General features: G+C 36.6%; 1 protein-coding gene across 5 annotated transcripts in view; it reads right to left on the minus strand.

The window, feature by feature from the left end:
- Positions 1-23972, minus strand: part of PTPRD (protein tyrosine phosphatase receptor type D) — a 493549-nt gene that overhangs the window by 148480 nt on the left and 321097 nt on the right. For 2 of the 5 annotated variants that reach the window (XM_069476476.1, XM_069476475.1), the window contains 2 exons: positions 6672-6769; positions 5592-5851 (listed from right to left, as the gene is read on the minus strand). In XM_069476476.1, coding sequence (XP_069332577.1) covers positions 5592-5851; positions 6672-6769 — 358 coding nt within the window. Of the gene's footprint in view, positions 1-5591; positions 5852-6671; positions 6773-7209; positions 7798-14023; positions 14142-18653; positions 18681-21132; positions 21327-22222; positions 22529-23972 lie in introns of all 5 variants that reach the window. The other 3 variants (XM_069476474.1, XM_069476473.1, XM_069476478.1) reach the window with 3 other exon arrangements.

Consider the following 23972-nt stretch of genomic DNA (forward strand, 5'->3'; position numbering starts at 1 on the left):
CTTGACTACTTATAAAGTAAGCTGTGTTTTCCCAGTATATTAGATTTAATTAGATAAGTTAAATCTAACCTTCAGAATTTTAATTATATTAAGTAAAGTTTTACTAATTTCATTTAATATATTATCATCGAGGGACGAGCTCTGGTCTTTGTGGCAGTCCCTCTTCAAATTCAGTCAGGCTTTTTGTATTAGCAGTCTGTATTAGCATTCTCAAACGTGCTATTTAACTGGGAGGTGAAAAATCTGTCCGGAGGTTTAATGATGAATGTCATTGCTTGCATACGCCTCATGGCAACCTATTAACTTTATTGCTTCATGACACTTTACATACATTTCCATGATCTGTGCCCAAGCAGATGTGCCTGGTCACTCTTGCTTCTAAGGTTTGTAAGGGGCAGTCCTGCTTGTGCCCTTTGGTAGGGAGTTCTTAGTTAGCAATTTTCCCAGGAAAAACATGTTCTGGTTTGACCAACAAATCTATGGTCACAGAGGTAGGGCTGTGGTTCAGAACATGGGCTCTGCAGCCAGATTACCTGGATTCACGTCCTTCCTCTCTGGTTCTGATATTGTGCACCAGGGCAAGTTAGGCTACCTCTTAAGTTCCTCAGCTGCCAAATGGGAAGCATCTTCTTGTGAGGATTATATCCGTTAGTATGTGTGATGTCACCTGAACAGCAACTAAGAAGCCCTCTGCTGATATTAACTATTCCTAGTCTCAACTGCATGACCTTGGCCAGGGCACTCAGTATCCCATGGCCTCACGTTATTCACCTGGAAATCCAAAGAAGGATACCTACCTTACAGGGTTATTGTGAGGCTTGAATAAAGTTTTCTATTACTTTCAGTCAATTGTAAAGCACTATACAAATTTAAGTTTTTAGTGTTTCAGTTGATGAATTATCCCTCATTAAACTGCTAATAGCAGTACACAAATTTTATGAAGCAACACCGTAAGCTATGCTTCCACAAAAATCATCTTTTTCAAAAGAAGTAAACGTAGAGAACTTGAAAGCCAAATTAGTAAGACCAAGAAAGTTACAATTTCATAAAACTCTTATTCATTTCCATTTTTTATAAACATGAAAGGGTTGTTAGAAATTAATTTACATTGAGTACCTTCTGGTAGCTTTTTCTCTTAGTACAATCTGCATGGTATATATATATTTTAAACACTCAGAGTAAAATTCTGCTCTGCTGAATTTTAAGTCACAGAAGGTCCCTCTGTCATCACAACTTGCTTCTAAAGAACAGTGGCATTGCTAGATTTTCTGGTTGGCATTCTGCTCCCCAAATCTATTTAAATAGAAAGTTTAAACACCACAGAATTGCTGGTACCTGCAGTATCCTTAAGGCTGCTTCAGGAGAAATTTAGCCTTTCCCTGGGGGAGCTCCCCTGCTTTGCCACACAAAAAAATTTAAAAACCAATTGGGAAAGAATTTGAAAATAAGGGGTTGTGTCTTCATTAAATCGATAAGAAAGAGTTTTGTTTTTAGGTGGTGAAGAGTTGAGGAGCAAGAATCAAGACCTCTCAATGAACATGGCCACAAATTGGAAAAGTATGGTTTCTGTGGGTCAAGAAAACAGGCTTCAAATCACCAAAACTACATTTTGCTTGGAAACATTTTTCTAGATAGTTTTCACCTCAATAAAAGCAACTTGGCCACAGTTCTGGAATGAGTTCTGTTTCCTTCCCCTCATTTTTCCCATAGAATACTGAACAAAAAGCTATGATATACAGTCTTTTCTAATTTCTAAACTTGTCAACTATTGCAAATGGCACAGCATGGCACAGAGCTTCTGCTAATCCCCGACCATGCCACATGAACCAACCTAGAAAGCAGCAGGGGTAACCTTATCCTATTATCTCTTTAAGATTCCTAGTAAATATAAATTATCTAAGACTTTTCAGTTAACAGGTTTGCGTTCCATTTTCTATGATTCTGATACTTTTCCCACTCAAGTACTTTCCTAGTTTAGTCTTTCCCTCCTTTGTATCCCCAGAGTGGCGAGAATATATTTCTGAGAATCTTAATTAATTTCTAGAAAACAAAATTTGCCCATAATAGTTTGCTTTCTTTTTCTGCTTTATAATGGTCTTGTCTTTTTGTACCAAAGTTTTATCCCTTTTCTCTGACTCCCATTTCAAATAGGATGAGGAAGTACATAAATAAAACAAAGAGAAAAAAAATTGAATAAGCTAAGGAAAAACCTTAAAAGACAACATGCATTCTTCAATATTCTCGACTCATTTAGAAATTGAAAAATGACACTGAAGTTCACCCACCAATGAACTAAAAATGCCACTTCCCCATAATGCCTAACACATTTTACTAAGGCAATTTGGTAAACAGCCTCTAAAGGTCATTTTTTATGTAAATAAAGGAAAGTCTTAAAAACTAAATTAATAGTAAATGCCATAAAATATACCATACTATTTATTTCTTTCAACTGCTCTTTTCCTGAAAAGACATGCATATTTTTTTAATGGAATGAATTTATACTCCATATCTTTTCCCTATTCCTTCATCATTCACAACTTGTTCACCTTTCTTAAATCTTTCTCATCCTATAAGACTCAGGTTGGATACACTAGTTCCTTCAGAAGCCTTCCCCTGACAGCTAAGTTGGGCTAAAACTTGATATTTATGTTTCCATAGTACCTGGCAGTACTCACCCCATTATAGTCACATTATCCGTTTTCTCCTACTGTATTCGTATTATCTATTTTCTCCATCATCTTTCTATTCCCAGCCATGGCACTGGCAAAATAGTATGTGTAGAATAATTTGTTGGATGCTAGCTGAAAAGTCCTAACAGATGGGTAGGATATGGAAACATAACAAGCGCTAGTCTTTCTCTAGCGTCTCTACCATCACGTGCACTGTATCCTTTGCTTGAACACTTGTCTCCCCACTCCCACTCCCATGGCCCAGCTAACTTCTCATCACTCCTAAAGCCTCACAGCTTTGTTGTCACTTTCTCCAGGACCCCTACCCTGAACCTACACACTGGGGTTAGGGACCCTGACTATAGCCTCCCTTATCTACCTAATTGTCTCTATCATAGGACTGCTACAGCTGAATCTTCACTTGCCCAATTCTCAAATTAACTACATTGTATGAGAACAATGAGAAAGACCACATTATCTCCACTGAATCTCTGAAATATTGCTTGGCACTATTTCACTATGGTGGGTGATTGAGAAATAACTAATATGGGCTGGTCCAATTTACAACTCACTGATCACAACCAGTTACAGATTTCTTTGTTTCTTCTCTACTCCCACTGCTTCACTTGAGTGGCCTTAAAAAATAAAATAAAAAGAAATGACTGCTATATCTATGGCCTTGATGGTTGCACAGGTAACTGCTTATCCCCACACTAATCAAGTTGTATACATTAAATTTGTACAGCATTTCACATATCAATCATATTTCAATACAGTGATTTGAAAAAACACATAAATATCTTATCTGCTAATATCAATAAAAAAACTGCTTAATTAATAAATAAATGAATGGATAAATATAATCTCAACATCATTTTAAATTTGGGGGGATAAAAATTACACTTATACTCTATTCTCATTTCTGGTTTTCTAAATGATAGAAAAAGAAGAGTGGACAAAAATGGAGATCTTATTTCTCAGTGAATTATCTTTTGGAAATTCTGTCACCTGGTTGAAATTCACCAATTATTTTATCAAATAAACAATGATCAAAAATTTTCCCAGGAAGAATTGTTCTTGGCTGAGTTTAAAGTGGCCAAACTTATTACATATTCCTAAATTTCACAAACTGCACTATTTTAAAATTTCTTGTTCATGATTTTAATTCTTAATACCTGATTTTCTTTAAGTTTTCTAAAGCTTCAGAAATTTTTGACTGTGCTTTTTGGATTTTTCTCATTCTAGAAAAGCCCTTTACCATGCTATGCTGGCTCCATTCTCCTCTTAACTTTCTAACAAGTTATTTTCTGTGTCCCCTATTGGATCTTTTCTTCCTACTAACTGAGACATTAATTTTAGTCTTTTGCTTCATATTTTCACCTCATTGAGTGATTCTTCCTTCCATAAAACCATTGCTACTCTTAATGACTCGCAAATTTATGTCTTTAATCCTAGTAACTTTTCTAAGCCCATGTTTCTAACTGGATATTTCACTGATACTTCATATAAATACACACAAAATTAAACTCAGTAACTTCCTCTGGATTTGTCATCCTGTAGGATGAATGGCAGCAGCATTCACTGTCATCCAAGCTCAGACCTCAGAGCCATTTATGGCATTTTCCTCTGCTTGGATCTTGTCAATAAAGCAACTGCCCCTTCCTGCCACACTACTGCTTGGCTTTGGTATATCTCATGCCTGTCTCTGCATCTTATTTCCACCATCACCATCATCATCTTCCTTTAGAATATTGTTATTTGCCTGGTGTCAACTATGTGATGACTTCCCAAAGATTTTCCTTACCACTATCTCTATGCTGCTCCAATTCCTCCAACATTCCAACAGTGCATGAACTATATGTAAACGTCTCTCTTCTTTACCTTCAAACTTTTCATAGCAAATTTTCTCTAAACTTGAAGGTGTAGGATAGAGGAATGAGAAACGGTCTAGTCTTATCCCAAATAAGTAGCACAAACCTGTTAACTCAATAAATATTTAGATATTCAATAAATATTTTTTAAAATGGAAAAATATGAAACCTTGATGTTATAGAAATGGTATCATGCTAATTTCCTGCATAAAGACATTTAATGGATGTCCATCATCTATAGGATACAGACCAACTCCTGAGCATGTCTTAGCTCTCACAGGCCACCCTCTTCCTTCCACCATCACTCCTGCCCACAGACTCTGAGCTCCAGCCTTGCGGCACCACTCGCTGACTTTACTAACAGGCCTTCGTATACACTCCTTCCTTTGCATATCATCTCTTTCTTATTTTTTGTATGACTCCAATTTGTTCTTCAAGATTAAGTTCAGAAACTTCCATTCTGCATTATCTGCTCTTAAGATAATGTATAACTCTGTCATTAACACTTATTGCATCTATTTCTCCGTATCACCCACTCTACGGTAAGCACTCTATGAAGATAGGAACTACATCATTTTTTATTCCCCAGGGTCTACCACAATACTTGTAGTTAATACATTTAGGTCAGTATACTTTTTCCTTCTATTGACTATGCAACCAACTACCTATAATGTGCTTGGATAAACTACCTAATTAACTGGATTTAATTTTCCATCTTAGGCCCATTAGCCTCTACACTGCCTTCCATACAAAATAAAAAAACTTGTATTTTCTAACGCTTATGTTTCTTCAATGTCATTTTGAACTTTAACTTGTAAAAATTTTTCCTACTTTTCAGCACACATAGAACAAGTGTCATATATCTTTTTTAAATCTTATTTCCCAAACTTTCTTTCAACTGTATAGCACTTTGTAAGACTTCCTCACAATTAGAACAGTATTTTGCCAAATATTAGAGTCATTCTAGAACCACTGTAATACTGAGATGTAACTTTTTTGTTTACCTGCATGTAATTCTTTCCTTCAGCCCTAAGCCTTTAAGTCAACTTACTTTATGTTCTCATTTGCAGGTACTTCAGGCAGTTGCACAGTAATCATGCCATCCAGGTTGGTCTTCCCAATGAAGGCAGGCTTGGTACGTAGTACATCTGGTGCAGTCTTTGCTGTTACCCTGTGCTGAAGCCCACCGGCACTGTTTCCACGATTTGTCAGCACGAAAGAATAGGACTTCTCGGGCTTCAGGTTGACAATTAACTTCTGCGTGGCTCGTCCATCCACTTCTTCTACCATTTTCCCATCATCATAAAGAATCTAAAGAGATACAACCAATCAAAGAATTTTTGTTATCAGAGAAGCAAAATGTATTTTCTAAATCAATATGCAGTTGCTTATGAAAAATGTATATCAAGTCAATTTTAATTTTGGGCAATTCCTAAGCCAATAAGCGTTTATAATTCTAGAATTTTCCTGTCAGTTCTTACTGTGTAATGATATAATGCTTCTAAGCCTATCAAAATATACAGCAAAGATACATGCAATAATTTTTAAATATTTTGCCTGTCAGCTCTATGAGATTGTAATGATAAGTGTACAGAAATGCTCTAGGTTTTCAATGTATTATCCATATCACCTTTTTTCTAAACATTTCAATTCCTGTTCCTAGATACATTTTTACTTTGAAAAATGTTTCTTTACTCATTTCATAAACTTGTACTTCTTGCTAACATCTCTCAATATGTCACAATGGCAAGCCAGAGTTTAAAATGTGCCAAGAATTCAGACCAATGAAAATCAAAAACTCCCAGGATATTGCATCATAAATAGGTAGAAACCATGTACCATTCTCTGGCAAAAAAAAAAAAAAAAAAAAAAGCACTAGCTTAGATGTAAAAAGTTCAAGTTCAAAGAAGTAGATAACCTACAGCTAATGCCAGCCCTGGGTCTGAGCTCTTTAGAGTAGAAAGGTCATGTTGCCAAAGCAACTCAGTCTCCTATGTGAAAGTCACAAATGAGAATAGCAAGTACACGCAGCTGAATCGAAGTGGCCTGCGTGCTTTGAAAATGACTTACCCAGATAAACTGTCCCCTCCACTTTTATCTGTGATTTCTTACAAATCAGAAAACAACTTACTTTGAAAGGCATGGCAGAATTATAATTCTCTGGAATCTCCCAAGACAGCAACACTGAAGTCTTCATTACTGCTTTGACATGAAAATTTTTTGCAAACACTGCTGGAAAAGGAAAAACAGTGTATTTAAACTATTCTTAAAAACTTATGACCTGTCCTTTTTCACCACGGACCACAGAGCTCATGCTTTGATGCTGTCTTCTTCGATCAGAGAGAGAAGGATGATTTGCCTACCTGTTTAGAGCATTCATTTTAACACCCCATTCTCATAAAGATCTCTCCTTTCTCTCCAACTCAGCCAACTATATTGTGTTTTCCTTACCTGAGGACATTGGCGTGCTGTCAGCCAGACTTGCTTGACATTCTATAACTGAAATCTAAGGCATCCGAAACGTATTAAGTTTTACATACTTTACCTTTTTGTTTTTGCTGAACATATTAATATGAATGGGCCGATCAGTTATTTATAGCTTCAAAATACTGATTTCCAAAGACTGACATTCCTTTAAAGGAGGAAGGCCATAAGCAGACAAATCCTACCTTGATCCACAGGCAGTGTCCTGAACTGGACACTGGGACTATATGGCCCGGGCCCTTTGCTCGTGTGAGCACGTACTTTTACATCGTATGTGGTATCTGGTTTTAAGCCAGTGAGTGTCATAGTGGTGTCAGCTGGAACAATAAGCTGCTCCATTGGAAGAAGGGGGATGTTGATATCCCTATACAGAAGGGTGTACTTGGTGATAATGCCATTTCTCTCTGCCAGGACAGGTGGCTGCCAGGATAACTGGACGGAGGATGAAGTGGTGCCGTCTGAGTGAAGATTTTGAGGGAATCCAGCTGGTACTTCTTCTGGAACAGAAATCTCCTTCACCATCTCCTCCCCAAAGCCCACTTTGTTTCTGGCTGAGAGCCTGAAGACATATGATGCTCCTTTGTGGATGTCCGTAGCTGTAAAGTGATCTTCTTTTTCAGAGAACTCAAGAGTAGTGAGCGGCTCCATATCCTTGCGGCCAAATTTTAGACGGTAGCCCTGAAGGGGTCCAAATGTGTCCACAGGGGGGTGCCACTGAATGAGAGCGGTATTCATCTGAGTGTGGTTAATCACAAGCCGGGGTTTCCCTGGAACTGGAGCACATACGGTGAAAAGGTAAGACCAACTAATTGAATGTTCACATTTGAGTCACTGCCAAATGAGAGTTCCATACTATGGGTATTCCCCTTTCGTTACTTATAAAAATAAGGGGCAGGGGAGAAATGCTTGGCCTATATACCTTTGTGGAAATATGCACCTTCTCTTATTTTATTAAGGTAGTAGCTGAGATACTAGAATTTGATAATGGACACAAAATAGGAGGTAACATTGAAACAACAATTTAAGGGAATTTTTTAAAACCTTCACATCTTAAGCCTTCAATACATAAAGGTTCATGCCACAGAGAAATTAATCTAGTAAAGATTAGCCAATTAGATATAGCTAATAAGAATAATAATTATAACATTTATTTATTGAGTATATTCAATGTATTGGGTACTGTGCTAGGGGCATTATACATGGTATTTTCATTGGATTTACAATCATGACTCCTGAATACAGGCTCTGATTAGTTATTATTATCTCCATTGTCTATTATAAGAAAATGAGGCCCAGAGAGGTAGAAAACTGTCCAAGGGTAGGTGTGTAACAAGTGAGAAATCTATAAGGCAAATCCAGCTCTGTCTGAATTCAGAGCTTAAATGCTTCATTGTGCTGTTATATTGCTTAAAAGTTTTTTTTTTAAGTATAAAATAATGTTGCTTTGATTTACTAAGGTTCTGATTTGTGCATTTTGTCTAACTTTACTATCGATACCACTCATTCTCATCAAGTTATTTATCTGTAAAATGGGCATTATATTAAGAACTACTACATATTATTGTTGTGAATAGTGAGGTAATTCATGTAGAAGTCTTAACATAAGGTCTTATCTTTTATTAATAGTAACCATAATTATTAATAATTGGAATATTAAGCTTTTTATGGTCAGGGGCTAGTTTTGCATAGTATAGAGTTTATTTTTAAGTTAGATAGGTGAAGAGTTCTAATCTACTCATTCAATGCATTACTACATCTGTATATATTTTTTTTAATGGAGAGCAATTATTCCAGGAATCCACAGAGAAGGGCACTGATAAACAATACAGAGCCATGGGTTTCTCTGGGAATGGTCCAAAGATGGGGAAGGGAGAAGACAGTATTATCAGAATCAAAACTAAACCATTGAAAGAAGAAAGAAAAATGGTAGGAAGGAAGGAAAGTTTACAGTAATGGGAGATAGGCAATAAGAAACGGTATCATGGGAATATGGATAAAGATTGAAAAATGCTAGAAAGATGATGAGACAATACTTAGAATAGCAACTTCAGAAATTATCTGATTAACCTTTTCATTTTATATTTCGGAAAGTTGAGATGCAAGTGGGCGTGTGCTCTGCTCAAGAACACATTGATTAAAATATTTCTATCCTTCACCAGTGGAGCAATGGTTTTGTTTCACAGGCTGGAAAGATTCATAGTGAGTTTATACAACTCTACTAACATACTATGTATGAAAAGAATAGTTCCTAAAGTTTCTAATGGCAATTATGTAACATGTGTGTTGTATACATGTAACAAGTGTATTGTTGGCCCAGGAGCCAAACCATTATCTTCTCATTTTTCCTCTGGAAAAAAATGCATCCAGAGATCTTAACCAACTAACAAACTTTCAGAACATAAGCCACTCATAAGTTGGAGAATGCTTGAATTATTCCATTTGTTTTTATTTTTAATATATTTACAGTTATTTTAATTTTAAAATAGCACTTTACTGGCAGACATCTTTAATTCCCCTTTATGTTTATACAACATTTACATGGAGTCTCTGCTGAGAAAAATGCACAGTGAAATGGAGCTTTCAGCAGAGAATATATCCCTCAATAAATGAAACTCAGTTAAAACTAATGGGTGGAAATGTAACCATTAATTTTTAACATTCTCCAGGGATAAAACATTTTGTTAAATATATTGATTAAAATTTTCCAAAGTTCTGGTTCTAAGGAATTGCATAATAGTACAGACACTGTGCATCTTATTTCTATAAGATGCATGTAAAGCTAAGATAAATAAAAATACTTAATTTCTGGATACAAACTGTAAATATCGATTGCATTCTAATAGTATTTGTCAGTTATATATGACTATGCTCTTATTATCTAATGTTTCACTTTATAATATTGCTATGGTGCAAATTTAGAGAAATATAATGGACTGGTAAATTCTAAGAAAAAACCCTGATTTTATGAAACTGTACATTTATTCTTCTGTGGGAATCAAAGCTTAGGTTAGATTAATGTCTTTTGTTTTTTGATCGTGCCATGACCTTTCCTGTTCTGGGATATAAAGGCTTGTGGGCTTGCACTCATGAGGACAAAGTGATGCTCCTGAAGTCAGAGCATCGGCTCTGACCTACTGGCTCTCACTGCCATGCCAGGAGCATCTCAGGCTGCTCTCTAGTGCCAAAGCCACAGCAGTCACTCCCTCCCAAGGCAGAAGTTTTACTAAGCCTGAAAACTGTGAGACAGCCAGCCTGGAAGCACCAGAACATGGAAGTGAATGATTTGGTAAAGAAATGAATGCTGAGGCAGCTTGAGGAAGAACTCCCAGTATCACCTCAGGAAAGGATGGCCACGTGAAGTGATGCCTAAAACGTCCAGAAGTGTGTGAATAATGGAAATAATAGACATAGTCTAAATATAATATGTTGGGGCAAGGGTTCCAGACAGACAGTTGTGACATTTCATCCAGTGAATAAGTGATGGGAAAAAACAGGGAAAAGGAATGAGGAGAGTTCTACATCATCGCATATATGATAAAAAAGAATTCTCCTAAACTCCACATATTGGCAATAGAATCTATTCTATTTCTGGCTTCCAGAAACTCTACGTGGATGAAATATTTACCAACTACCCATTATGTGCAAAGACTTGTACACTGTCACACAGGCATCTGAGTGGGAAAATGAGGGTGGATACAGCAGGGTCCATGGCCTCTAATACATGCATACTCTAGTTGAGAAAATAAAGAGGTAGAGTAGATTATGGTGTGTGCATAGTCTGGCTCAAGTTTTCTACTAAATATGGTCATTGCCTGGACCCTACTTATGGTGTGGTTCTACTTATTCCAGCATTGAAGCCTGAGGGTTGGCAAGGTAAAAGAGTCTTTTACTTTTTGAGGTAATTTTTTAGCAGTGTCGTAGTGAACTGGAAGAAACAGAGAGGGTCCAGCTACAAAGTACATAAGCTAACTAATTTATATCATGACATATAAACTATTCTCCCTTTTGCATTTTCTCATTCTTTTATTATATTCTTTCCTTTTAAAAATCTTTTAAGACTTCAGAAATGGTACATATGTACAGATGCCCTTTACTTCTTAGCAATAGCAATCACTGGAGATCAACCAAGGCACTCAGTCCCAATGGCCCTAAATTTAGCCTTAGTTTAACCTAGCACCAAAGCAGCAAAAACCATAATTGACTGGACTAAGCCTATTATTTCCAAATTCCCCATGTCATAGTCATCTTTTGATCATCCTTAAACATAGCTCCTCAGTATAGTACTGGAATTCATGTAAAAACATACAGAATATGTCAAACCAGTGAATTTTCTGGTTGCCTTTAACCTCAAGGCCTCAGGCAGTAGACTAATTATCATACAGAACAATGCGAGTATCAACAAAGAAACTGCAAACATGTCATAATCATTCAAACATAAAAGCCAACATTTTATTCAGAAGCATCCCTCAGGTTATATGAATCTTACATAGATTATTTAAATTATGACCAGGACTCTTGTTTCAAAGATATGATTCTTTACAGAGTCTAGAAACAATGTATAATAAGCAGATATACCCCACAATCAGGAATTTTACGATTAAAATAAAATTTTATGAGAATTCCTGAATTCTCTATGGAAGCTGTAACTAAATACCCTTGATATTGTGGTTATTAGGAGCTCACATCCATGAGATAAACTAAGTAATTCTTCATAGTCACATAAATATGAGGATTTTTTAAAGTAGTATACAAAACAAATTGATTCGTTCACTAATTAATTCCTAATTGCATAGGATAAACCATGAGTAGGGAATGCTTATGCAAAGGAAAACTGGAGATTTTCTCTGAAAGGAATTATCAATCTGGATTCTCTCACCTTCATCCCAGGCTCAGTGGGGAGGTTTCAAGAAAGTAAATGTGAAGGCATCTAAATTTTTTTTTTTTTTTTTTTTTGAGACAGAGTCTCACTCTGTTGCCCGGGCTAGAGTGAGTGCCGTGGCGTCAGTCTAGCTCACAGCAACCTCAAACTCCTGGGCTTAAGCGATCCTACTGCCTCAGCCTCCCGAGTAGCTGGGACTACAGGCACGTGCCACCATGCCCGGCTAATTTTTTTGTATATATATGTTTTAGCTGTCCATATAATTTCTTTCTATTTTTAGTAGAGACGGGGTCTCACTCTTGCTCTGGCTGGTCTCGAACTCCTGACCTCGAGCGATCCACCCGCCTCGGCCTCCCAGAGTGCTAGGATTACAGGCGTGAGCCACCGCGCCCGGCCGAAGGCATCTAAATTATAACCATTTGCTATCTCAATACTCAAGTCTCTGTTGATGAAGAAAGATCTGAAATTGTGAATGGAAATTCCAAAAGAATTCTATATATGAATAAGATTCACAGTTCTAAATAATCTTCTGTACGGTGACTAAAAAGTGAAGATCTAGTCTAAATGACACTAAAATAGACAAAATCATTCCTTTCCGTAGGATTCATATCCTTTGGCTATAAATCTACTTTCTTCTCTTTACATGACCCCATCTTATGGACAATAGAAATTTGGTGCATCGCATAAGACATTTCAGGCTCATTAAGACATAGTTACAAATGTGAGTGAAGGAAATGTATTTTCTTCAATTTGGGATTCCATTTCAGGAGTTTAACCATGGCTGTCTATGTTCCAATAGATACTGGTTCCATAGCCAGACAGTCATTATGCCATCATGTCCCTCACTGAATATGTACCTCCTCCAGGGCACTGAAGTAGCTTGATACAACGGTATTCTTAAAAAAAAAAAAAAAAACAAAAAAAACCAACAAAAAAACAAAGCCCAGAAGACTCTGCCTTGAAGGAGTTTTGCCATCTGTAATTCTGCTGCTTGAGGCAGTTCCAGGTGGCAGGATGTGAGCGAGGCAAATCTTATGACATTTAGACAAATTCGGCTGTGAGCATGGCACCCAGGAGGGTACTGCACATCACAGCTGTTCTTTACTTTATGCCTTTACACAGAGGTGTGTTCCTGAAAAGTGGTGTGAGAAGTGATTCAGGAGGGGTAAATCAAATCACAGTTTCAATATTCCATGGGAGATTGCTATATCCAGGGACTGGAGGAGATTCCTTTTGTAATTATCTCTTAATTTGCTGGTTTTACAATGCCAGGTCTTCCTTCGTGCTGGCTTTTCCTAATGTGGCCAATCAAAGTAACCTAAAGAGCACTGAAGAAGCTTTGTTCTTCAGCAAGGAGCAATTCTATACTATTTAGCTTTCTTGCTTTTTTTCATTCTCTTTTCTGTTTCCCATCTTTTGCACAACTTGGCTTCTTTAGCTTCCCCACAGCAAGGGGTAAAGAGGAGAAACTGGCAAAGAATAAATCATGAACCCAGTTCAAGATGGCAGCTCTGCTAAAAGGATTTGTTGTTGGGAGAAGTTGAACCTGCCGTGTGACTTCCCCACCTAGATGCCTGCCCTCCAGACCTTCACGGGACTTTCTCCTTCACATCTTTCCAGTCTCTGCTTAAATATCCTTCCTCCAAGAGACCTTCTTAGCCCACCTAAGGGTTTCCTCATCCTTTACACCTATATATCTTTACTTTTCATTTTGTACTTTTTATCTTATCCCTTCCTGACATTTTATTATATACTCAATTTGTTCACATGTTAATTATTTAGTCATAGTCACAAAATAAATTTCATGAAGCAGAGTAGTCTTTTTCTGCCTTGTTGATTGCTCTATCTTCAGTACTGGGAACAGTGCCTGACACATAACAGGTGTTCAAAAAATATTTGTTGAATGACTGATTGGATAATTTGGGAAAAGTATGAACTTGGATAATTTTTCTTCCCTGAACTCTATCAATAGTTTTTCTCCTAAACTAAAAAACACAAGTGTTGACCACAGTCCCTTGATTTCCTCTGAATTTATCACAATATAAGCCTGATCGAAGCCACCTAAATCATTTGTAAAGTTGGTATTATTGTTCACAGCACATACATACAGACATGATTACCTGCCCCAGTGGTAGACACCAGTTTGGGCTTGCTGCGAGCACCATCTCCTTTGGTGGTGTAGGCTGTGACGGTGAGGGAGTAGGACGTTTCAGGCTGTAGCCCAGAAATGATCATGTCCTGAAATGATACAATAGAATGACACTGATTCAAAACATGCTATGAATGCTCTGGAGGAAAAACAAAGCCATCCATCTTCACTCTGTGCATGCTTGGGCATCCCTTACAGCCATGCCAAGCACTGGGAGTTTCATGCCTGAAGCTCATGCTATGGAGACTGGTCTTCATGCTGACACTGAAGGGGGGTGGAGTTTCAGGCATCCTAACAGGCAGCTCTTAAGGCAGTTTAAAAACAAGATATCAGGAGCCAGACACAGAACTCAGGAATTCTTCAACTTAAATTTGCCTATCCTTACTAGTTTGGTAATCCAGGACAAGTGAATTTACCCTCCTATGCTTTCCTTTCTCATCTGAAAGTTGGAATAATAATATGGACCCAATAGGGTTACTGGAGGATTAAATGTGCTATATCAGGTAAACTCTTAGAATTATGCCTGGTTCGTAGTGCACACTCCACAAACTAGCTGTGATACCTACAGCTCCCCAGATGTAACCATTGTAGCTGGGTCCACAGACTTGTGATGGGGCCGGTGCCAACACAGCCTGGTTTATCACTATCTAAGTATTTAGCCAAATGGTTGATGTTGCATCTAGATATCCTGAGAGCCAGAGAATTTTCTTAGGACTCTAGGAACTTATTGGTTAACTGTACAGGCTACGAACAAAAATCACTATGAATCAAGATGACTTTCCTGGAAAATTAGAAAGCATGCAATAAAACCAAAGAATATAACAGGACTTGAGTTTTACCATGTAAGTAATGTGTGTTCAATTAATTCTATTTATAAAATATTAACTATCACAAACTATCAAAATTCTTAGTTTTCTTTTTTTTTTTTTTTTTTGAGACAGAGTCTCACTCTGTTGCCCAGGCTAGAGTGAGTGCCGTGGCGTCAGCCTAGCTCACAGCAACCTCAAACTCCTGAGCTCAAGCGATCCTCCTGTCTCAGCCTCCCGAGTAGCTGGGACTACAGGCACGTGCCACCATACCCGGCTAATTTTTTCTATATATATTTTTAGCTGTCCATATAATTTCTTTCTATTTTTAGTAGAGGTGGGGTCTCGCTCTTGCTCAGGCTGGTCTCGAACTCCTGAGCTCAAACGATCCGCCCACCTCGGCCTCCCAGAGTGCTAGGATTACAGGCGTGAGCCACCGCGCCCGGCCTTAGTTTTCTTTTAGTAAGGGGCAAAAGCTGTAGCAGTTGTATGACATGATGATCTTTGATCCATTTCTTTAAATTGGAGGTTGCATATTCTTTAGACTGGTGGCTATTAACTTGTTCTGGTATTTTCTTTATATCTTACATGCGTGTGCACACACATACACACACACGCAGCTATAAAAACCCTTTCAGATTTTTGACACAGTTATGTTTTCAAATTGAATATAGGTAAATTTAAGAAAATATATAATTATCTTGCAAATCTAAAGACAATGTGAGTGGTAAGTGAATAGGCTCGGTTGTGTAGAATACAGTATTTTGTTTTGTTCTGTTTTGTTTTTTGTTTTTAAACAAGGCTGTATCAGGTACTATTGAACTCAATTGTTGAAGCCGATTCCAAATATGATAGTTTCAGAAGATGTGGTTTCTCAAAAGAGTAGGAATATGATCATTGTGGAAATTCAAGTATTTCAGATACCATTCTGAAGAGTCATTGGAAATTGTATTCTGCCAGACAAATGAACTATTTGGGAGAGATGTTTTATTTCCAAAACCTTGGAATGGTTTCACATTATAGAGGATACAAAAACCAAATAAACTACCTAAGAGCAGCATTTTAAATTATGGTAGACATACTGGCTATGCCAAAAACTATGATGAGTAAATGCCAACATTACTGTTTCCAAGGCCCCTGTCACATAACCACTAGATTACTGCTGAAAGTCAGGCGAGGCCAGCAGGGAAAAGAAGCAAGACTTGCTTCTATCACAAAATTATATAATAAGAAATATATGTACCCTGAGCTTTATGTAAGTTTTCATTCATAAAATTTGGGTTAACCACATGTATCCATCTTCTCACCCAGGCTGTTATAGTATTACACAAAGTAATACAATTTGAAGTCGGTAAGGTCCTCTGCAGTGGTATAATCTCAACCGGACACAACTATCTGCCATGATCATATCCTCTCTTGGGTTACATTTTCTTTCTTTAAGCTGTGGGTACACTTCCTTGGTTGTTCCGGTATATCTGTGAGGTGGTTGTCTGATATTAGGGCCACAGTTACTTACTCATTCTCCTTGTCTCCACCTGCCCAACTCCACTCTACTTTTTGTCCCTGCCTGTTAAAAGTTGGCATTCCTGAGGTTCCATCATAGTCACTGGTCTGCTGCATTTCTCTCTAATCTTGGAAAAACTGCATTAATTTCCAAACCTTAAATAATTATTTCTGCCTATATCCCAAATATATATCCAGCTCTCACTTCCCATCTGAGCTCCAGTGGCAAATACATTGTAAATATCTGCTAGGCGTTTTCCTGTGACTACCCAGTGTTACCTTGGGTTCAACTTAACTAGAACTTAAAAATCATTCCCAGAAGCTGACTCCCCCCCTTACTTCCATATTTTAATGAGTGGTAATGTATCTGCAAAACTAATGCACTATCTTTGACCTCTTTCTCTTCCTTAAGTTCTTCATCAGCAAGTTTTTGTCAAATTTTATTGATCATAACTATCCCTTTTTCGTTGCTGCTGCCTCAACTTTGTTGAATTTTTACCACTACATCACTAAATTAGTAAAGTAACTCTTTTTACCTGCTTTTCTATCTGCTACCTTTCTATTCTCTAATCTAGTGGTCTGACCCAAGCTTTTTGGCACCAGAGACCCTTTTCATGGAAGACAATTTTTCCACGGACCAGGGTGGGGGAGGATAGTTTTGGGATGATTCAAGTGCATTACATTTATCATGCACTTTATTTCTATTATTATTACATTGTAATATATAATGAAATAATTATACAACTCACCATAGGTCGGGGACGCCTGCTCTAATCTATCCATTAAGTCACTGGTTTTTAAACTACCGGTAATGACCCCTTTAGTAGGTCATGAAATCACTTAAGTCGGTCATGACCAACATTTATACAAACAAACAAAAAATGGAATAGGCTTGAATATAAAATGTTCGAGCTTATTATATATCTAAAGGTAAATATGGTTTTATATAATTTTATTTTAATTAAGCATATATGTGCATTGAATCATGACATATAACGCATTTCTTACTACGGATCATGGTCAAAGAAATTTATAAAACTTTTACACTGTCAATTCCATGAGAACTGATGGCCTGTATGTATTTACTAAGATTCCCAATAAGAGCCCTGTGCTATGGCAATAAATATTTATTCATAGAATCAAAGAACACTTTCATGGCAGATTTTATTTCATTTCTCACTGTAATATTTTTCTACACCTCTCTAGTACAGAAGAGTTAAATACTGACCAGCTCTTTAGCTTCATACCTCAGGTTTTCCTGACATTATATCATAATTTACCTCTAGCTGTATTTACCACTGACTTACTTAAAGAAGCCTCAATTTGTGTCAAATTGGCCAAGTTGCTGTCACCTGACTATATCACTCACTCAGCTGCCCAAATGACTGCTTCTCCTGTGCTTAACTTTAAAAAAACATGTTCCGACCTCCAACTCCCCAACACACACACATACAAACAAACACACACACACACACACACACACACACATTTTTTTCACCTATTCAATCTCTAGTCATCCCCCTAGTTCTCAGCTAAGCTTCAGGACTTCACTGTCCTAGATCACTGTCTCTAGACTCACAGTTCTCATCAACATTCTCACTCATTTACTAATGCATTCCCCCATTGCTTTAGGCCATTTATTTTGCTGTAATTTTATGAGTTTTCAGAACTTTACTTTCTCCCTAGCCACCTGGACTATAAACACTTGGAAGGCAGATGTCACACCATGTGCCTTCTGCATTATCACATATATAATAGTCTCTCAATAAATAACATAAGCCTTTCGCTCAAATATTTTAAAACCATTCCTCCCTCAGTGAGAAACTTTCTGCTTCTTGGCATGATCCATTGAATTTCACTCAAATCTGCATGGGTACAACACAGAACAGCCACTTCTAGATAGAGTTAGTAAGTGCCAGATCTATGCCTTGTGATCCACTGGATGTGTAATCCTGGAGTAGGATTTATGAGCAGCCTACATCAAACAACTTGACATCTGCCTCCATTTAAAGTATGCCTCCTCCGACTGTGTCACAAGGCAGAGTTAGTAGCAGCCATCAAAACAAATATCATGAGCCCATGACATTTCTTATGCAATCGATAGCACCATGCCAATTTCACAAAACAAACATCGAAATAAAAAGTGCACCACAGTGAAGATAACTTAAAAATAATGTTAGTTCATGCATCCAAGCAAACTGTGATGACAAATCATATGTAAGTGAAAGAAGGATATCATAAAAAATAAGCATATATAGTCTGCTTTTGACAAAGCAATTGAAAATTACTCACATGTTCAGTAGTATCATCAAATTCCCACTGATTGAGATTAAGAAGAGGGGGAACAAAATAAAAAGAAATAAAGAGATATTTGTAGCCTTATAAAGGCAATGTTGCCCTCCTTAGATTAAAAAAAATAGAAAAAAATAAACAATTGAAACAGTATGTACAATAAAATTCCAAAGAATGTGTTTTGCTGCCACCCCCACTCCAAATTAGGAAGTCAAATTAAATATGCTTTGTTACTTTTATCACAAAATCATTTAATATTTCTTTTAATGTATGGTTCACTGAAATGAATCAATAAGGCAAAGCAAAAAGATAATGTTTCTAATCATACCATAATTCATGACATTTATTTTGACTTCTTTCTTTGGTTACACAATTAATTCAAGTCGTTATTTAGATTAATATTGCCTATTATATTGAAATCTTATACCCCAATGAAGTCCTGTGAGATGTAATGAAATTTCAGTGAATAGTAAAGGAGAATAAATGAGATGGGCAAGAAAAAGAAAACATACAGAAAATCAGCAATTAATAAGAAAAGCCAAAGTAGAAGACAGAAAAAAAAGACAGAGTTGTCACTTAATGTACTTAATATTGTATTACTCCATTAACTACCACATTTCACAATGAAAATGGAGACAGATTTGCAGTTCTGCAGTGTATAATATCTAAGAACCAAGAAAGGACATCAAAGCATGATGGTCATGTTGTTTTCTTTTTCATAATTGCAGACTTACAACATAGCTATAATGCCTTTATTAATTTTATACTGTGAAGACTTTCCTTTTTATAGGGACTACAAAATAAATATTTATAAAATCAAGTCAATGACCCTTTTCTGGCGTTGAAGGGATACTATGAATTTCTACCTACATTTATAGAAGTGGTCTCCACACCAAAACCATAGAACTGGGTTTGGGGTAGATAGGTGAGCCACAAATCCATATCCTTTTAGTTAGAATGTTTCACAACTGAAGCAAACATAAGCCCTTTTGTAAGTTGATTTATATTGAGACTTTGGAGGTAAACACTTTCCTTAGAGCCACAGGGATGTTTCTTGCTCTCATATTTTCACAGACAAAAAGGTTAAACTGGGCAACCTGGTACAGCAGTTTTCAACTTGCTTCATAATCTTTTCCACTTTCACACAAAGGAAGGCTTCTTCACTGGAAATAAATTTCAAATTTTTTACCAGCTCCATCCTTTTCCCTGCCCAGCCACCAATTTGCTGGATAAGTAAAGCACTCTAATATTCATAATATCCATCGCCATTCAACACAGCAAGGGAAGCTAGTCCATGGCTTATGTATAATTTCCAGCATGGCAATTATAAATTGAAATCTTCCTTCCTTTCAGGAAAATATGTAAAATACAAATGGAATTATTGAGGGACTATCTTTTTTTTTTTTTGAGACAGAGTCTCACTTTGTTGCCCAGGCTAGAGTGAGTGCCGTGGCGTCAGCCTAGCTCACAGCAACCTCAAACTCCTGAGCTCAAGGGATCCTCCTGTCTCAGCCTCCCGAGTAGTTGGGACTACAGGCATGCACCACCATGCCCGGCTGATTTTTTCTATATATATTTTTAGCTGTTCATATAATTTCTTTCTATTTTTAGTAGAGGTGGGGTCTCGCTCTTCCTCAGGCTGGTCTCGAACTCCTGAGCTCAAACGATCTGCCCACCTCGGCCTCCCAGAGTGCTAGGATTACAGGCGTGAGCCACCACGCCCGGCTGAGGGACTATCTTTGAATGACCCTCAAATTATGAAAAAATTTGAAAATTTGCAATGTTCTTTTTTAGACAACTAATTAAAAAACCAAGTTGTGACACCATGGTTACAAACCATGACCCTAAAATCAATAAAATTTCTTACATACTCAACTACTCAATATTAGTACTTTTAACTTGTCTCAACATGGGGGATCCCATTTATTCTGTGGGAAATGCTAATTTTTATTGTTAGTCATTACCTTTATTTTCTGAGACAGGAAACAATTACTTTCATGAAATATGTGACTTGATGAAGAAATACTAAATAAAATACTACATGGGTACCTTTCCCTGCATAAAAATGTCTATTCTTCAATGGAATAAGTCATACATTTAGAAAGCTAGATCAATTTAGTTCCAAGTAGTTTAACATAGCAGAACGTAGATCCATCAACAAAATTGCAGCTTAGAATTTTTTTCCTTTGACTGAATCATTTTTTGACATCAAAAAGGTAAACTCTGATATAGTTGTAAAGAGTCGAATATCTATATTTTAAAAAACAGTAACATGTTTTCAATCAGACTTGAGTATCATTTCATTGCAATTCACTTCTTAAGTTGATGGCAACTCTGAAAAGGTAAATACACATCAATGTGTATTAAAAACTGCAATTTTTTTAAACATCCAAAAGCTATCAATAAGGCCCATTTCAAGATAAGGACTAAAGATAAACCCATTATATAAAAACATGGATACATAATTTCAGAGGCTTACCTGTGCATCAGCCAGCATGACATCTTTCAGCATGGGCTGGCCCTTGGGCTCACCATTTTCCATCCTCACATAATGTACCTGGTATCCTCTTATCTGGCCATGCTGTTTGTTGGGCACAGGTGAGCGCCATGAGACTTTAACAGATGTTGAGTTGACAGCCTCTACCTCGACTTTGCGAGGAGGACCACTAGGAACTGGAACAACATCATTGGATAAAAGAAAATTATAGGCACTTGTCCCACCCAGTCAGAGCATTTTCTGCATTTTCTTTACTTAGGCTTTTCTTTTTTTAAAAAAAATGGGTAGACCCACTACATTTCCTTTGAAGAAGACAAACATTTTCAACCAATGAAAATGCTTAACCAATCTGCTCTACCTTTTAAGAAAAGATCAAAAAACATGACCAATGCAAAAAGAAAAAAAATGGAAGAAAAAAAGAGTATCAGAGAAATAGAAAAACATGTAAAAAATGTACAAAAGCCAAGGAAGATGCTTTGAGGTTCAAAGCATGAAAGCACAAAGAGATATAGCATTGAAATAATAACAAAAACTGGCTGTTGATTGGTGTGTGTTTTTTAAAGGTTCTTTTTTAATAGCAGAATAAAAAGATTCTTGATTATATGGATTATCTTCTTTTTTTTCTCATATTAAAGGTATTCCATACAACAGATGCCAAAAATTGAATGTCGAGCATCAGTGTCTCTGAAATATGTAAGACAAAAAGGCAACAAAAAGATAAGAAGACACTTTTGAAAAGTTAACTTCAAAATGTAAAAGAAGTGACCACAAAAAGCCAAGAAAAACACAGAAGACTTTAGGTGGAGATACAGAGAAGGGCTGGATTACAAGACCAGAGAAGCAAACTGTTCTTTTAAAGGAAAGCAAATTACTGCATTGATTGGAAAAAAACAAAAAAAAGAACAAAATGCCCAGGCTGTAGCAAAGATCGGTCTTTGGCAAAAATGCTGCAGTAATAAAAATGCTGGGTAAAAAGTTGAGCAGAGAAAAATGTTTTACTGTTAGCCTATCAAAAGACAGCAGACCAAGATTGTGTCAGAGGGTGCAAATTGACGTAGCGGAGGCAACATACCATCTTCATCGGTTCGAATCAACACGGACAAGCTCTCAGGGCCAGGGCCGACATCTGTATGGGCTGTCACAGTGATCCGGTATTCAGTCCATTTTTCCAGCTGTTCCAAAAGGTATTTGGTAGTGTCCGAAGGAATTCCCAAAATCTCGTGAGGCTTGTTATCTTCCCCATCCACTGCAGTATACTTGATGGAGTATTCAGTGATAATGCCATTCTGGTTTTCCACTGGTGGAGGTTGCCAACTTACCAAAATACTAGTGGAACTTGGGCTGGTGCAACTAATGTCTTGAGGAGGAGCTGACGGCTCTTATTTTGGTAGTGAGTTAAAGGAGGATTTAAGTGAAAGGACAGGAGTGGTTGGAAAAAAAAAAATGATAAAACAAAAGAAAAGGCAAAAATAAATAAATGAACAATAAGGGTAACAAAACGAAAACAAGGCTTTGAAACTTAAATTTTAAAGATAAATTTATGTACCTTGGCTTAGTAATATGAATAAACAAAAAAAAATGAATAAATGACCAAAAATAATTGTTAAGTAATGGGTGGGGGGAATATGTGAAAATGAAACCTTGAGATAATAGAGCCTCAAATAAAATTACCTACCTGAAATTTAAATTGTTCTTCTAAACCAATCCTTCAGTATCCCCCACCCCCACTAAACTGACTATCCAGCTTCAAAAAAGCTACAAATAGTGCTAGTATATTTTTTTTACTTGAGAGTGTGATGATGCTTCACAGATGTTGTTCCAAGCTTTCACTTCTACATTCTAGAATGAGGATGATTTACATATACAATATTCATTTGTGAAAGGTTTTTGAAGTATGAAAAGTTACAATAATTGCTAGTGTCCTTCCACCAGTTCTAATTAAAAATAAATAAAATTAACCAAAAAGAAAAAAAGTAAAAGAGTTCACTCTATCTGAAAAACTGAGTTCGCCTGACCAGTTTTAATGAAAAGTATTAACCTAACATTGATCGTAGCCCATATACAGTGAGCATGCAGAATCAATAAAGGATGAAAATGCATAGTCCAAGATTTACCTACCCGAGGGTAATGTCAGGCTTGTTGATTCTGACTGTAACTTGTACTTACCCTATGTCAGCTTTCAGCTTTTTTATTATAACTCTTCTTGAGACACCATTGCTAGTGAAGAATTAGATCCCACCAGCACATTTTGGTAAAATCAATAATAATCATCTATCCCTTACAAAATTTCAATAACATAGCCATTAAAAAGAAGTGTTTTTTTTTTTTTTTAAAGAATCATCTGGAAAAGATATGACTTATGGGCATACTTTCTTTCATTTTGTAAATAATTATTCATACAAAGTAGGATTTGCATTAGAGTTAAAAGAAATACTTTCTTACTGTCCATTCTAAAATAAACCGGTCACTTTCTGAACAATTATTTTCCATCAAATTAATCAAACATATTATTTGAAAAAAATAAAAAATCAATAAGGAACAATACAACTATTATCATAAATTATTTTAAAGTTAATAATATATTTTCCTAAAGAAGAACAAACAAGTGGGATAAGAAATATAAATACATATGCACACGTATCTATTTTTAAGGCAATATATATGGTAGAATGAAAAAAGCAACCCTAATTTTTGTATTTGAATGTGTAGTTTGGGGATTTCCTTAGACTTTGTAAGTCTTAATATTATGGAGTGCCAGGTGTATCCAATTGTTTAGAGGATTATTGGTCTCTCTTAATTTACATGCCTTGTGTTCATCATTA

Source organism: Eulemur rufifrons, chromosome 7, assembly GCF_041146395.1.
Source record: "Eulemur rufifrons isolate Redbay chromosome 7, OSU_ERuf_1, whole genome shotgun sequence".
NCBI lineage: Eukaryota > Metazoa > Chordata > Mammalia > Primates > Lemuridae > Eulemur > Eulemur rufifrons.